The sequence below is a fragment of the Argiope bruennichi genome, chromosome 4 (assembly GCF_947563725.1).
Source record: "Argiope bruennichi chromosome 4, qqArgBrue1.1, whole genome shotgun sequence".
Classification (NCBI taxonomy): Eukaryota; Metazoa; Arthropoda; class Arachnida; order Araneae; family Araneidae; genus Argiope; species Argiope bruennichi.
This window is the reverse complement of record NC_079154.1, coordinates 51636630-51653857: the sequence shown is the minus strand read 5'-3', so window position 1 is coordinate 51653857 and position 17228 is coordinate 51636630. Positions and strand designations below refer to the sequence as shown.

The 17228-nt window shown below is 30.1% G+C and overlaps 1 protein-coding gene across 2 annotated transcripts in view; it reads left to right on the top strand.

The window, feature by feature from the left end:
- LOC129965730 (alpha-protein kinase 1-like) overlaps nucleotides 1–16837 on the top strand; it is a 63077-nt gene extending 46240 nt beyond the window's left edge. For both annotated transcript variants that reach the window (XM_056079857.1, XM_056079858.1), the window contains exons 2-5: nucleotides 1097–1877; nucleotides 3145–3380; nucleotides 4037–4609; nucleotides 13956–16837. In XM_056079857.1, coding sequence (XP_055935832.1) covers nucleotides 1097–1877; nucleotides 3145–3380; nucleotides 4037–4609; nucleotides 13956–14852 — 2487 coding nt within the window. In that variant the 3' untranslated portion in view covers nucleotides 14853–16837. The remainder of the gene's footprint in view (nucleotides 1–1096; nucleotides 1878–3144; nucleotides 3381–4036; nucleotides 4610–13955) is intronic.
- The last annotated feature ends 391 nt before the right edge of the window (nucleotides 16838–17228 follow it).

Genomic DNA, 17228 nt, shown 5'->3' with positions numbered 1-17228 from the left:
ACTTTTTTTTTTAACTTATTCACTGAATTTGCGATGAAAGCATTGAACAATATGATAAATTAGCTCTGCAATTATCTCTGCTATAAAATAAATAAAAAATCGTGTACATAGTACAGTGAACAGATAGGATTTTAGGCTTCTGTAATATTAATATGTGTTATATGATTATCAAAATAATAACAAAAATATATTTCTGAATAAGCTATTAAGAAATCAAGCTACATCAAATGCTTAATTGAAAATTTTAACAAGCATTAATGCTAGTTAACCAGCTGGGCTCAAAGGCGGCTAGTAATTAATAAATCAATGAATATAAAATACGAACGAGCATTTTCTACATTGGGATTATTTTGTATAAAAATTAAATCAGCATTTATCTTTTGTTTCTCTTAACCTATCATCTCTGCTTTACGTAACCCCGCTCCATCCAATTACATATATAATTATTAACATCAGCATAACATATCTATCAATGTCCATCGTTGCATCTATTTTCCGCGGACTTCCAGAGAACCATTTCTTGTATTTCTGGGAGGTAAACATGTTCAAATTGAAAAATACTGGATTAAATCATAATTAGAAGAATAAAGGTAACGTTTATTTTCTGCGGGTTTATTTTTTTAAACATTTGAATAAATATATAATGTATTTTCATTATTTATTTTATAATTGTTTTCATTGCAAAAAATCATCCATACGTTTCTTATTATTTGCTATAAAATTGTTGAATTTTCTGTATATTATTTAGTATTAGAATAAAATTTATTTTAGTATGCATTTGTCACTGTACGTAAGAATAAAATAAATCATCTCATTTTCCTTATTAATTAATTTATATCCTTAGTTAAAGGATTTCTACTGATTATCGATATATTATCCTATTCCTAATACAACTACTTATTATCGATATATTGATATTATCAGAAAATTGTACCAAATTACAGACAATGATACAATATCGATAAATTTTGCATTCACTACATAGAATATTGATTACATCGGGTGAAAGGATGATAGATAAAATTGATTAATCAAGTATAGCAACATTTGCTAATCATTACAATACATGCTGATTTTGTCTTAATTTTTCTTCCAGCACTCCAAGCCTTTGAAAAGAAGTGCCGATGATTCTATTCCTAATACAACTTCCGAAACAACGGGTAATGAAGACTCTGAAAAGGCATCCAAAATACAACGGGTGGAAACGGTGGCGGACAAGACTTCAGTTCCGGATCTATTGCAGCCCCAGCAGACGAACCAACAGTCCATCATGCCCACATTTTCCGTGCAAATCGTGCAACAATTCTCCCAATCTCCTCTTCATCAAACATCACAAACTATTCAAACCAATGTCACAGTTCAGCAGACATTGCCCAAACCTCAGACACCCCAGTCTGTTGCGAACAACCCCAAACAACCAGATCCGCCAGCTTCAGCTCAAGAAGACATGCTTCAAACAGCAGCATCTTCTATGGGGAGTATTGTCCCTAACATCGAATGCAAGCAAGAACAGGACACTGGGGAGCCAGATCTGTGCCAGTATAAAAACAATAGCCAAGCTTCGAACAACAGTGGAGGAAGTGTTGGAGATCGCCTGTCCGATACTTTCCCCAGTATAGAATTCACTGACGAATCAGGCGAAAATGTGATTCATCCAGATCTTCTCAATGATCTTATTGAGGATGTGTTCACCAACTCTGGGGATATCATGAAGGATTTCAATTTTGAGGATAGTGTAGGAAGTTTGAAGGACCAAGAGGACACTTCAAAAGACATTATGGATTTTGTGAAGGGAACTTCCCCTAATCCATTGAAATCATTCCAAACCGATAGTCTGTCTTTTGTTAACACGCCAACAAACACGCATTCGCCTAATGGTATGTAATTATATTTTATTGCATCTTTTGATATACGATATATTAAAAATATTATTAAGTCTTTCGTTTTTTAAAGAAATGATAGACGTTTATATTAACCACGGTATCAGTTTTTTTATAAACATAATAAATAAAATGTGCAAATATTTTCATGAATCTTGAGTTTGTTTAGGCGTTAGTTTTATTTTATCACATTTTTTAAAAAAATAATACATTACTCATTGGAACGGAAAGTTTATATTTTAAATGCCAATTTCAATTAATTCAATAGCTATATTATCAGTTTTGTTTACAAATGCCAAGCATTTGTTTTTTTACCTGTTAATCGTGAATTGTGAAATATTTCGTTATACATTACCTCTGTGAAATGAGTGTTCCACTAAGCAGGTTAAACTATTATGCGACCAAACTGTTATTATTTTTCTGCACTGTTTATGAAATCTGATTTGCGTTACGGGTCACTGATTTCATTACATATAGATACGCAACTATTAATTTGTAACCGAATGAAAGAAAATCTATCTCAGTGAGTTACGATAATATTTAAAAAGTGTTAAGGCAATATCGATTTTAATATTTACTATAAGTTGTTCTCAATATTAAGAAAATATTATTGTTGGTGTAATTTATAGCTATTCATATATTCTGCTACAAATTTATTCTTTTTAGAGTCGTTAAAATTATAATATCCAATGATTTTTCATCTGTTAAAATGTTTGGAAATAGTTATGTTATTTTGTAATCGTTTAAATGCAGATTTGAGTATTTAGGGGGAGGGAGAGGCAAGAAATGGGAAGTTTTCTAATTTAAATAGAATATATTTTATTTAGGCATCAATTAAAAAAAAAGATTGAACTATGAAAAGTTTTATCTTTTTATTTACGTTAGGCTCGAAGTTAAATGTTAATTATTCATAATTTGAAACTTACAATCGGTGACAATAAGAAATTTTGCAATTACAGTAGAAAACATATATGGTATGTGTGAATGTATATCCTAGAATGATCCAGTGGCATAGTGATGGCAGATAAGAGAGAGTTGTAGTTGGATACTATTAGGTTGCATCATGGAGATAAAACCTTAGTGCGTTTATGTTAATTTTTAGAATGAAATATTAGGAGGAAGCAAAATCATCATAATAATGCTATGCTTCCGACGCCACTTTCTCTTACTACGCCTGTCAGTGTGCTCTGGAACGAATGAGAATGAAACTTATCTTACTGTCGCATTTTGTTCATTGTTAGATATTAACTTATTGTTGTTCTAGGTATGTTCCGAAACATTCCAGTGACCAGTGAAACCCCCATCAGCTCAGTATCGCCATCGCCTGTCACTACAACGTCCTCCTTCTTCAACACTGCTGCAACTCAAAGACTGCCCACGTTCTCCAATTCTGCGAGTAGACCCTTGCCCAATGGACTCGGTTTGGAATTCAAGCTGACAGAACCCAGTCCCGCTGCTCTAACACTGAAGCAGATGGCTGAACAGCATCAGAATATGCAAGTACGTACTTTTACAGATCATTTGCTTTTTTGGTTTAACACATTGATTACCATAGCATAAAAGGATATTGTTGGGTCTGCTGAACCACGGGAAATTACTGATTAATTATACATAAAAAAATATCAAAATACATTTTATTAAAGTTCCTTAGTTAAAAATTCGAAATTTTTAAGTTTTTACAGATTAACTAAACATTTTTATATCATTTTCAAATAAAAAATTAGCTTTTCAACAGTACTAATTTATTTTTCTACAACTTTTTTCACTAATCTTAATACTTCTTAAAAAATATTGTTAAGTGTATTTTTGAATAATATTCTCCTTCGTTTTAGTTTCTGCGTTTGTTTAGTTTAACCCAAATATTGCGATTATATTATATACAATTTTTCTGTACATGTTATCGTTAAAAATAATTTAAAGATAGCGAATCAAGTCTAAAACATCACACTGCTTTATTTCGGATTACAATCTCTTTTTCTTCGGAAGCATCTCCTTAAAATATTTAACATGTTTTAAAATCAAATATATATATATATATAACTGATATTAACGTTTAAAAAGTTTCAAGTTAATGTTAGACTTATATAGCAGATATAAACATTAACAAATGTGTTAAATTTTTTTTCTAAGTAATTATATGTTTTGATTTTACTTAGCAAAAACAGCAACAACAGCAGCAGTTGGTCAGTCCATCTATTACAAACAGACCTCAGCCTTTTAACCAGAACACTTTCAACCCTCATATGAATTCTCTTCGACCCAGCTTTATTAATGGACCCACTCCAACCATTCAGAACAGCAGTCCGAAGATGCAGAATTCTAACTCGAATCTCTTCAGCACTTTCGACCTTACCCTTAACAACTTTCCTGGTGACGAATCATCATCTACTTACCCTGGTTGTGATCCCATCAGCCCCAACAACATGTTTTCGCCGGAAATGCGGCCAAGAAATTCTACTGGTATCGTGGATCCCTTGCAGATGAAGATGGCTGGTCATCCCATAGAACAACAGCAAAACCCTCCTGCTTATGGTGCTACTCGACCATTGACCCACTTTGCCGACAATTCTTCCGTCAGGCATCAGAGTTTGGTTAACAGTCAGCAACAGCAGCAGCAACAACAACAACCACAACACCCAATCGGTAGACAATTCCAGAGCAATCCTGGAATGCAGATGCAGATGAATCAGGTTCAACAAATGCAACCAAGGCAGCAAAATCCACAGCAAGTAAGTCCAAAATATACCGATTTGTATGTAACGTTCCTCTGTATAATCTTTTAGCAATTATGAAAGAAGACATGTTGTGTACCCTCCTACAGCTATGGAATTTCCGTAGTTGCTACAGAAATTAAGTGAAACTACGAAGTTATTGTTATATAGTGGAAAACTACAAATACCGCGAAAAATACCCTCTTTCCGAATTCTTGCTCACAGCAGTGGTAATGGTTAATAAAAAAATTTTTTTAAGCATCATTTAAAAAAAAAAAAAAGAAAGAAACAGAATCTTGTTTCTGTATGAATGCAAAAACATTGCTATCGTTAATCATTACAAAATGCGTATGGGAGTTTGCTTATGCTGTTAAACTGAGCAATGATGACTTTAAAAACGTACAAATGCTTGCTATTTAATTTAAAAAATTATTAATGTCTGACTAACAATGATCAACAACATTATTGATCAACAAAATCGTATTGTGTTTTTTTAATAAAATTATTTCACTTATATATTTAGTCAATAGTGAATGTCTGTTAAATAATTTTGAGTAATGTTTTAATTAAATTAAAATTCTTTGGAAATATTTATTCTTCACTAATTTGTGGATATTCTTTATATGTAATATATCTGTAGGAAGTGCTACGGATAACCAATGTTGGAGGGTATGCATGCTGAGTGTTATGTCAAATGTAAATAATTAATTTTATTCTTTTTTTTTTCATTAGCAAAATATGCGATGTTATGCATGACGCAGCCATTTTATGGTAGTACTCATGAGTTGTATTAGTTTTCCTTAAATTCCACTTTATGCTAGACATCAGTTTCATGAGCCCTGCAATTCAAATTTTTCTTTAAATGTACCATTAAAAAAAAATCAAATATTTTATATTTATCTAGTTGTCTAATTTCAATATAATCTCAGTATTTTTTTAAAAACATCTTCAGAATTTTCTAAGGAAAATAAAATACCTCTCATTTTAATAAATTAGAATTAACTCCTTCATCCCCCGCCTTTCTTAAATCGGATAAGAAATTAAAAATCCTTATGAGAAATTTACTTTGTGAAGGAGATATTGAAGCTACCTTGGAAAACCCATGATCAATAGACCCAGTATCAATAAATTCTTTACGTGGGAGCTGCTTATAAAGCAGAAAATACATGCATAAATAATATTCAATTATAGTTGGAACATTTTCATTTATTCTTTTTTTTTTTTTTTTCTTTTCTTCTAATTATGAAATAACATGAAACAAAGTTTAAAAATGCTAATTAATTAGAATGTTATTTGTACAAAATTCCAAAATTAATTTAAATAAGTTCGATTATATGTCCTTAAAATTAAATGAAAGCATAAAATTAAATAACTTTGAAAATGTTGTAAAAAAAATCTGGTGGGCTTAGAACCTCTTTAAGTCCTAGATCGGCCCCGAATGCAGAATATATTTTTTATCGTTTGAAATATGATTTGAAAACCTATTTACTTTAATTCCATTCGAATGCTGCTAAATATAACCATCTGAACAAAGAAATGGTTTCTGCCATGAAGAACACTGGCCATCTGTGTTAGGTTTTCTTTTTAAACAAAACGCTAACAAAAATGCATCGGCTTGGTTGCGAATCATGTGGCACAGCTGAGAATATCCGAAAGGAAGGCAGTCGGCACTGGTTGGCTGGCCTCGAATGACGTCACGTCGTCCGTACGTCTCTGCTCATGGCGGTAGTTTCCCATTGAGTTTCTTCGGTGACCTCGGAGGGGAATAATCCATTCGCAGAGTTGTTAAGGTTGGATGGAGTTAACCGATTGCTCGCTTTTGTTTTTAAGAATTGTATTGACGACCGAATTTTAAGTTAAAAAGAAGCTTTTATTTGTATGATACTTACAAAGAGTAAAATTAATAATATTTGTTAATAAATTTCTTGCCTAAGCAATATTTTTTGAATATATTTTATTTATATATTTTTTCTCTGTAAATCAATATAAAAAGAAAAATAGAATTTAATCAGTATGATGTCTATTTAAAAAATCTTACTTTTTCCCTCGACTTTTCTGACTGCTACAATTTTTACTCTTATCATAACCGGTTATGTAGCTCGGGTATAGATTTTATTTATTTATTTATTATTATTTTACCGCTTGTTCTTTTTCTAGCAAGTATAAATGACACACGAAGCATGGCATTATTTTTTGATATTTCAATCTAAAAAGTGAATTAAATGAATAATTTAAAAAGTGGATTTTTCTTCCGTGATATTTTAAATATAAAAAGTGACTTAAGTGCACAAGAATGATGTTCCGTGAGACTGGCGTCCTAAGCATTTATATTCCCTACTTCCCCAGTCGCTATGCCATCGATCATGTTATATAACCCTTTTTTAAATCTTTATTTACATATATTTTTACTTTTAAATACTTTTACTGAACTATAAATACTTTTATTTTTTATACTTTAAATACTCTATACTTTTATTTAAAAATATTTTTTATGACCCTTTCATTAAAATATAAATTTATTACAGTGCTTTCAAAAACAAACTCGTTTCTGTGTAAGAAAGTAATTTATTTATAGGATTATCGGTACAGCTCCCCTAGCGGCGAAATAAGGAAGTTACAAAAATAAATTAAAAAATAAAGGAGATCTGTCAAAAAGTACAGTTGGAAAAATGTTTGCTATACCATAATAAAAACACAGGGAAAAGTTTCATGGAATTAATTACCCTGTAAAATTTCCACAGGTATTTACGATTAAAATTCTGAACTTTTCACGACTTCAAAAACGCTTCGTCTTTATCTGTGGTTATTTATTTATTGTGGTATAGCATTTTTCTAACTGGCCTTTTTAGCCGCTCTCCTTTATTTTTTGAAATTTTCTTATTTCGCCGTTAGGGCGCTGTAATCTGCCTCACTAAATTCAGCTTAGTCATTTTACTGTAGGTATACGTCATTTCTTGGATATTATAAGATGCCGTTTTAAATTTAAAAGGCTTTATTGACCTCTGTTATGTATATATACATGTATGTGCGAGAGAGAAATGGTTTCTACTCATGGGCAAAAGACGGAACACATATGTTCGCCCGAGTAGTTATTTTATTAAGAGATTCAGAGTTTCATTATACGGATTTCTTTGACAAGTGTCGATTTAAAAAAGGGAATTTATGTATTAGTTATGCTCTGTGTATTAGGAATTTGTATCCCTTCGCTTTTAGCGTAAGAACTAGGATTCAGCAGTTATTTAGAATTAAATTAAAAAGTGGGATTTGGATCAAGAAATAAAGAAGATTTTAGAATAAAGTAACATGGGCTAATTTAAAATTAAAAGATATCATTGCATTTATGTAATGGTATATTTAATTTAATTTAAATCTTAATTAATGTTCTAATTTTTATCCTAAATTGGACCATATTAACTTCATTCTAAAATGTTCTCGTATTTCCGGATCCAATTCTCACTTTATTTATAATTATTTTTTTACACGCCCTCTAAAAAACTGATGACTTCATTTTCTCAACCTCTTAGTGATAAGATAAAAATTACTACCGTTCTCACTTACCTTTTAAAGATGCCTAAGATTCCTTTATCTAAGTCGACACGTGGCAAAGAAATCCTTTTGCGAATCTAATAATAAAATCGCTGAAGTAAAAAATTTCTGTGGCGAAACTTTGATTCCAAACTTTATATTGACTAAGATATTGAATTTTTTAAAGATATTTAAAAAGTTAATGAAAGGCAATAAGTCTTTTAATCTGGTTAATCAATTTTAAACTACTATCAAGATGTCTTTATTCGAACGAACCAGATCCGTGAACCTAGTAGGAAAACAGTAAGCAGGAAAGTATTCTGAACTTATATAGTTTTAGAATGGAATTTTGTACGTGTAGGAATCATTATGAGAAAGTAAGAGCCGCCCACACAAACTCAGAAGTTGCAGTGAAACTTGAGATCGAGTGATTAGCGAATAATTATTTTTAGTACACGAATTTATTAATTATTACGTATATACTGATTTTTTACTTTTTTTCCAATCAACGGAGTTCTTGCATTTTCATTTTTAATTTTGCCTTTCCGCTTTAGTCTTTTTATAAGGAAACATTTCCAGTTAAATACTTATAATCTGCTTTTCTCCTCTCTACAGTTCGTTCATTTAAATAAAAATAAAACGTTCTTTTAAAATTTAATACTGATGAAAACCATTATAGGGGGGGGGGGTGATAACATTTTAGATATTAATAAAAGAAATTCCTATAATGAAAGGAAATTATGTGATATTTAATGTATTTAGTTGATACGTACCGGTAAATCATCTGATGAACTGGTTTCCAATCCAATTTGATTAAATGTCGTTGAAAAGGAGAAAGAAAATACTAAAGCAGTTGGCTGGATTTCCCTCCCTCCCCCCCATTTCACCTCTTTTAATACTTTGCTGTAAGAAGTTTTTTGTTAGTAATATGATTCGTATACTTGTATTAGGTGCCACCTCTAATCTTGGCCTGTTAGTTAATTTCTTAATCACTGCAGATAGGATGTACTTTTACGTCAAAAATTAAATTATACTAAGAATTTATATTTTATGTTGTTCGACTCAATAAAATGTATTGCTGAAAAAAAAATCTAATGTCTACAGTCCCTTGTTCTTGATTTGTCGTTAAATATTCCGGACACACTGACATTTTAAACAAAAAAGGAGGTCCAATTTTTCTGTGACTTAGAGCGAGCAAGTTATGAAACTGCGAACATCAATATTTTAAGCCAAACGACAACCAGCTTGAATAAACGCCTCCTAATTATTGGAGGATCATCCTTGCGCAATTATTGAAATTATCTAAAATCTCCTAAATTGGCGGTTTTCAAAGCTTCATAATTCTCTCAGTTTAAAATGTTAATATGTTAAGAATATTTAACTAAATAGATTAATAGGACCGAAGAATTGTATAAAACTTTAGGCTTCGTAATTTTACTTGCATGAATAAAACTATATATATATGTCTTAAAACCATTTTTCTAATTGGAAGTGTATATTTTATCTAAAGATTGAATATAGCATAAGTGTAATATGTTGGTCATTGCCTGATATTTAATTTCACAGACACCCATTGACCCATAGCAATCCGTTAAATGCAAGCTTTATTGTTATAAAATTATCTTATATGATTGTCTTTTGAATTAATGATATAAAGTTAACTGATTGCCGAAATAGGAGTGCAGAAATATATTCAGAACCATCCTCTATATAATATCCTAAAAATCATTTTATGTGATTAGACTGAAGGAAGATTCAATACTAACAATTTAATAAATGCTAAGATGTGGACATTTAATAGTATAAAATTTTAGAATTAAAGCCATGTAAGTTAAAAATTCTGGCTAAATAAGAAGTGAATTTAATTTTTAAGGTGTTTTTTTTTTCTAAATATTGATAATTCTACTCGGGTTTTCAGTTGATGAACTGTTATGTCGTGGTAATATGGGGACAATTTTAAGATTGCTTCATTAAAATATTCTAATAAGTCTTTCATTATATCTTCAAATTCAAAGACACATGTCTAAATTGTACTGAAATTTGTAATGACTCATTTTGCCGTTAAGCTATTATATATTTATTTAAGCAGCTTCTACTGATGAGATGCATTATACACTTTTTAGCCAAGTTATCGACCAGCGTAACATAATTCAGCCAACCAGATAAACAATCCCTTCAGCCCGTACCTTTCGTGGTTATAGCTCTCTGCTGCTTCGTAAATTCGCTGAAGGTGTTTCATTTTCATTAAGAACCTTTAATTCAACTAGCGCCATGTTCTGAAAACAGTCCACTTCATTAGGGTGTGGAGGACCCTGTATCACATGTACCGCTCGGTAGGCGTGTGGCATCCCATGTCCAATACAGGGGAAGGGAGGCTCTGTCAGCATTCATTTGTGGTCAGATTCATTAGTGGACAGAGCCGCCTCCGACGCATTAAGCCTAATGAAAATCAATAGGAGCATCCCCTGATCCTTGCATCCTTCCTCCCCTGATTTGTTGGCTCGACGGAGCGATGTGACTGGCTACAAGTGGGTGCGACGGAAGGGTTACCAGTATTGGCGAGTGATGCCTTTTGGGGAATGTATTAACGTTTAAATTTTTTAAATTCGTACATATGTATTTAGAGACTAATTTTCTACAAATATTAGTTTTAAAGGATAATGAATCGGTCAGGTTATTACGATGTTCAATTGGAAGGATTTCTTGTTGCTTCTTTAATAATTTTTTTATTACTATATCATTGTTATAAAATTTTTACGTGCAAGTGTGATCAATTATTTTCTAAACTAAGCATACTTTTTATATCTTATGTTTTGAGTCATTGCCGTCTGCATGTACTTCTCTGTATTGAAGTTGTACTTCAGAAGCAGAATAGCAACTTGTTTTTCTACACTATTAAAGCAACATTTTCTCCTTCTGTTTTTCTGTCAGAATAAATGGTTGAGATGATGCCTTACCCCATTTTATGGTCTAGTGTGAAATGTAATGAAAGATGTTTCTGATTAAGCCCTTGGTTTAGATTTAAGAAAAATATTTGATATTTTTGATCAAATTACAACAAAATATTGGTCGGAATACTGAACTTCTCTTACGTCCTGTTCATCTCTCTCTCTGTATATATATATATATATATATATATATATATATATATATATATATATATATATATATATATATATATATATATATATATATATATATATATATAATTTAATCCTAATTAATTTCTTAATTTTTTGTCGTAATTCTGCCCATGTCAAAGTCATTCTAAAGTGTTCTCTTGTTTCCTGATCCCATTCCACTTTTTCTGTTTAATTAATTCAACTGAAGTTTTGTAAAAATGATGCGCTATCAGTTCCACGTGTCGAGTGAAAATGATATTTCCGTTGCCCTTGTCAAAGGTCATCACGTATATTGAATCGACACGTGGCGGAAATCTCATGTTATACAAGACCAGGAATAGTTTATTTCTCTCTTCCACACTTCTGCTTTTGTGTCGCACTGTGGCGGACGTGCTTTGCTCGCGTCTCTTCTTGTAAATAATTATGCTTCCCGGGATAGATATTAAAGACACACACTCACGCACGCACAAACACACACACACATGGAGAATCTTCGGCCGGCGGGGTTCGAATCACAATCCTAGGGATGCGAATCCAACACCCTACTAACCAGACTATCCCGGCCTATTAATATTCTTTATAAATTATTAATATTTGTTATATTAGTACTAGAAATTTTGATCAAAAATGCTGAAATATAAGAAAGATTGCCTTTACTTGATTTTGTATGATTGACTTAATCTTAGTTTTAACAGTATTAAATCGCTCCTTTTAAACTGATAAAAGAGTTATCATCAAATTGAAAGAAATTTTTTGAAAAAATAGTAGTATAGTAGTTTAAAGTGTTAAAAAAAATGGCAAAATTTTAGTTCATTTTTGAATTGATTTTTTTTTTTTTTTTTCTTTAAAAACGTGGTAGTATTTTCGATTCTTATATAGTAAATGTGCAAAATTTTTGTTGAATTCCATCCAGCTGTTTGAAATGAGTTGTAGAACATGCATATATATACATAACCACATTGATTGTCATGCACATTAAGATAGTGATGTATCAAAATTATTTTACTAAATAGGACTAATAAAGCCTGGGAACTATCGTTATTTTGTAATGTATGATTCTTAACAGATTTTTTTCAAATTTGAAGAAAATATCTTAGTTGGCACCCAGAAATGTTAAAGAATACGGGTGGTGGTGGAGGGGGGTGGGTGAATGATGAAGCATCGGTTTTTTGAGTCTAAATAAAATGCTATTAATTTGAGTTTAAAATGTTAGACCAAAAAGTTGTAGGTATTAAAGAGATATATGAAATGAGCAATCGAACGTTATGTGATAGCTCAGTTTGATTAGGAGTAATTTTTTTTAAAAAAATACAATTCTTAAAAAAAAAAAGTCTTTTGTTCAATTTGAGCTACACTTATGTAACTTTATTTGCTTATGTTTTATATAAAAAATATCTGGTAAACATTTCAAATAAATATATATATATATATATATATATATATATATATATATTTTTTTTTTTTTTTTTTTTTTGAAAAATGTCGATTTTGTCGAAAAATGCCTGTAAGTGCGTATCTGAATTCTTGGAAATTATCTTATTCTAAAAATGTATTTTACAAAAGTGTTGTTATACTACAAAAAAAAAGCATGAAATTAAATTTAAAGTTACCGTTTTGTTTTAGTTATAAAACCAGAATTCATATTTCGACTATCATTTACTCGCGAATAATTATTTGGCTCAGTTTGATCAGGAATAATTTAAAAAAAAAAATACATATTTACATGTTTTTGCAATACATGCATACAATACATTACTTTTGAGAATCTAGTACCACAAAATGAGGTGTTTTTTACCATATTTAATTTTTTTTAACCGACCATTGTGATGCCACTTGAAGTAATAGAATAAGATATTATTTTCGGTCCGTCAGTTTTTCGACCCACTATCTTGTTTTCTTATTAAAATTAAATTATTTCCCCGTCCAAAAAAAAAGTCAATCTTAAATTTTTACCAGCAGTTTCTCTCCATGGTACATGTACATGAGTGGAATTTCAATAATTTCACCTTTTTAGAATTTATTTCTTACCTAATTAAGCATGTTATTGTTTCACTGTTTATTTTATAGACCTTTTTCATATCCGCAATATTTTAATTTAAATATTTCTACTCAGAATAATAGTTTTTTTTTTTTTTTTTTTTTTTTTTTTTTTAATACGGAAAATACGCTTTTAACTCCCACTCTCGCCCCACTTCCTTCCTCATGCAAACTTAGAGCCGTGTTTTGGGTTGCCTACTCAACAACTGTAGTCGATAAACTTTATGTTAGGTAATTTTTTCCCAGCATTTTAAGATTGATTAGACATGTAATGTAATCTATATATTTCATGTTTGCACCATTGCTTTTTTGTCTTTTTATTATTTAACTTATAATAAATAAAATAACTTATATGCTAAAATCTTTTATCTGACGTAAGAATTCAGGAAATATAAGTGAAATTTAGGAATGGAATGTGATGATATTATTTGAACTTCTCTTCATTGGCGACATGCCAAAGATTTTTATTCCAAAATTACATAATGAAATAGTTTGGTAATTGATTATATAGCTTTTCTGTATAGCTGATGTCAAAATGATATATTTTGAAAATATGTCATTATGTAAGAAATGTGTAGTTTTATTTTGTTGTTTTGTCTAATTTAGTAAAGGGTCTCTGTTTTTTTTGTTTTTTTTCCTTCGTTCCTTTATTAATAAGAATTGTTTTCCATTCTTTACAGCTCCAGCAAAATCCACGAGACATAAAGCAGCAGCAACAACAACAACAACATTCTGTAATGCAGCAGCATTTGAATGTATATAGAAATTATGCACCTCAGCAGCCTGTTAGCAACCCAACATATCATGTATCCATGTCTCAGTCGCTTACTTTCTCAGCTCCATTCAACACAAACACCAGCATTAACAGACCTCCTCCAGAGTACAAAGCAGCCCATCATCGCAATGTCATGCCTGAAAACATGCATCTAGTTGAACAACTAAATGCACCTTCGCAAGTCTTGTTCAACCAGACTACTAAGAACAAGTATTCTAAGCAGCAGCCGCAAAGACCTCCAAATGTGACCATAACTCCTGATGGCTCTGCTATTAGCTCTTCACATGATTGGAGGAACAGTGTTATGAACAATAGCAATCAACAACAACAGAATCAATTTCGAATGAGCCCTTTTTCGACACAAGACAGCTATAATAATCTTAATGCAAATGGACCAACAAATGTCACTGTTCCATTGTCTCCTATGTATAATCAATATAGAATGCCTGGCAATCAGAATATGCCTAATCGATTGGTAAGGCCAAACAGAATACCTCAAGGTCCCATGATAATGCAGCAGAGGCAAAGGATGATGATTCCTCCTCGAACCAGAAATCCTACCATGCCTACCATGGAGCAGCATACTTCTATGACGATGAATAGTAATGCTATTACTTCAAACAATGTATTGGGGCCAATGTATTCAGAGCCGCAAGAAATCGAGAGGCAAGATGGTAATCCTCTTAATTTTGATTTCTTGGATAACATTGAAAGTACTGCATCAGATTTGTTGAATTTTGACCAAGTCATGCAAGGACCACCATTCCCTATTTTAGATGACATGGACATATTAGGCAAATAAACAATTTCAATGAGTTTTTGGTGCAATATATACAATTCATAAAATTATCCATATTTGTGTTTGTATTTAACTGCATAATTTTGTATTCTTCTTTTAATCCTGTTTTTTAAAAGTACAGATGTGAAGTTTTTAGGTATTTCATATTTTTTCATTATTATGCAAACTAGAACCAACTGCCATTTTGTATGTAATTTTATCATTGAAATCTGTATCTATAACTCTAGATTACTATTCAAAATTGAATCAAATTAGCAACACCATTTCCTTGAACTAGATTTAAAACATCTTCACGATCAAAAAATAAATATATTCTTATTGAACAAATAAGTGGGCATTAAACATCTTTTCGAAATGCTGTAAAATTTCTACAGATTTGAAAGAAATCGCAGTTTGATGTGATCATATAATACATCATTTATTTACATCTTATAATTTATACTCATGTACACAAATTCAATGAAAACAGAAATAAATTCTTGATAAATACAGATACAAAACAGTTTTAACACATAAAAAGATTTTGTTCATGCAGTTATTGTTATATGTTTCAGCATAATAGATAATTATCGTTTTCACAGTTAGGGACAAGGAATGTAATGATTAAATTTTTAAAAATGCAGAAGTAAAGATTTAGATAAGATTTATTTATTTATTGTTTTTTGGGGGGAGGAGGCAGGGGCTGCTCACTACAATTGTTTTATCTCTAATTGTCCAAAAGAATGTTTGCATGAGTTTTTAGAAGTATTTTCTGAAAAATGATTTTATGAAGGAAAAAAATTGTTTAATATAAAAGAAACAGAAGAAGGAAATAATTTAATATTGAATGTGATGAGTAGATTTCATGATTATTGTTAAGTTCTATATTATTTATTCAGAGGTTAAAAGTCTTGTTAAATTCAATTGGAATACATCCAATTACAGAGTTAAAATTTTAGAGTGACATCTTGCAGAAACAATTATATCTCAAATGTTTTATTTTAAAGTTGGTTCCCACTTGCATAATTACATCCTATTACTTATCTTAAATTTTATCTAAAAAGGGTATTTTTCTTATTTTAAAATTATTAAAGAATACAGTATATTTAAGATTTAACAGGTTATTTCCTAAAACAATTGCATCAAAAATGAAAGAAAACAGTTATACATGAAATTTGCTATGTAGATTTTATGAGTTTTTCATCACTGTTGAAAGCAATTAGCCCAATGTTAAGGATTTAGTGAAATAAATCCAGTAACTTATTATTTGAAATTTCCAGGGAGTGGTCATTTTTGTGACTAATAGACTTATATAGTATATTTGTTCTAAAGTTTTGAAAATTAAGAGATATAATGAAGGAATTTGGCAAATAATTACATTTATGAGAGCAGAAGAATAATATGTTTAAATGATATAATGTGAAATCTTATCTATTTTATTTTTTGGTGCTATTACTTATAAATTCAAATTCGATATATTCAGTAAATTTTTGCTATGTTATTACTACTCCTTGTTTGTTCTACTGAAATAACAAGAAATCATAAAACAGGATATTTTATGAATAATTAACTCATTCACACAATAAATTTTCATAAATTCTGTATTGCTGAATTCATCTTTTGTTGAACAAATGCTCCGAGTTTCTGTGGTTCAGATGATTCATGTACTGAAAAAAGGATTTTTTTTTTAATTTGTAATTGTAGGAGGCAGTGAAAGTTTAATTAATTTCTTAAAAATTGTCATGTATTTTTAGGAATTCTTTTTTTTTTTTTTTTTTTTTTAATCTTTAATACAAACTCTTCCATTGAAATAGCATTTTTCTTGTTTAATTCTATATGTGTATTCTAAAGTACATATGCTAAAATAAAAAGTCCTGTGAATCAAAAATTGTTATGAGAATTTTGTAAATGGCAAAAATAGAATTTGATAATTTTATATTTTAATCTATAGCATTTCTTGATAGTAGTTTATAATTGTTGGTTTGCATGATACTTTTTTTTTTTTTTTTTTTTTTTTTTACTTTAAGAACAGTGATTATAACTAATGAATTAAATAAATCATATTCAAACTATTTCTTTTAATTGTTTTGATTATTTGCATTTTAGCTTTTATTGTTTAATTTCATTTCTTTAGCTATAATTATATGAAAAATAAAACTTAAAGGCTTAAAAATATTCCTAAAATTACACTGTAAGTTAGTAAGGTTGAAGAATGCTTTTGTATAATCGTTTTATTAAACAGAATGTAAAAAAGAAACATAAAAGAATTTTTTTTTAAAAAATTGTCTACATATTTCTGGATAATTTTAAAGAAAAAAAAATTTCTTATTCTGTACAAATTTCTAAATCTTAAGTACAAATGAAGTGTTTTTGTATAAAAGATTACCTCTACATTTAAAT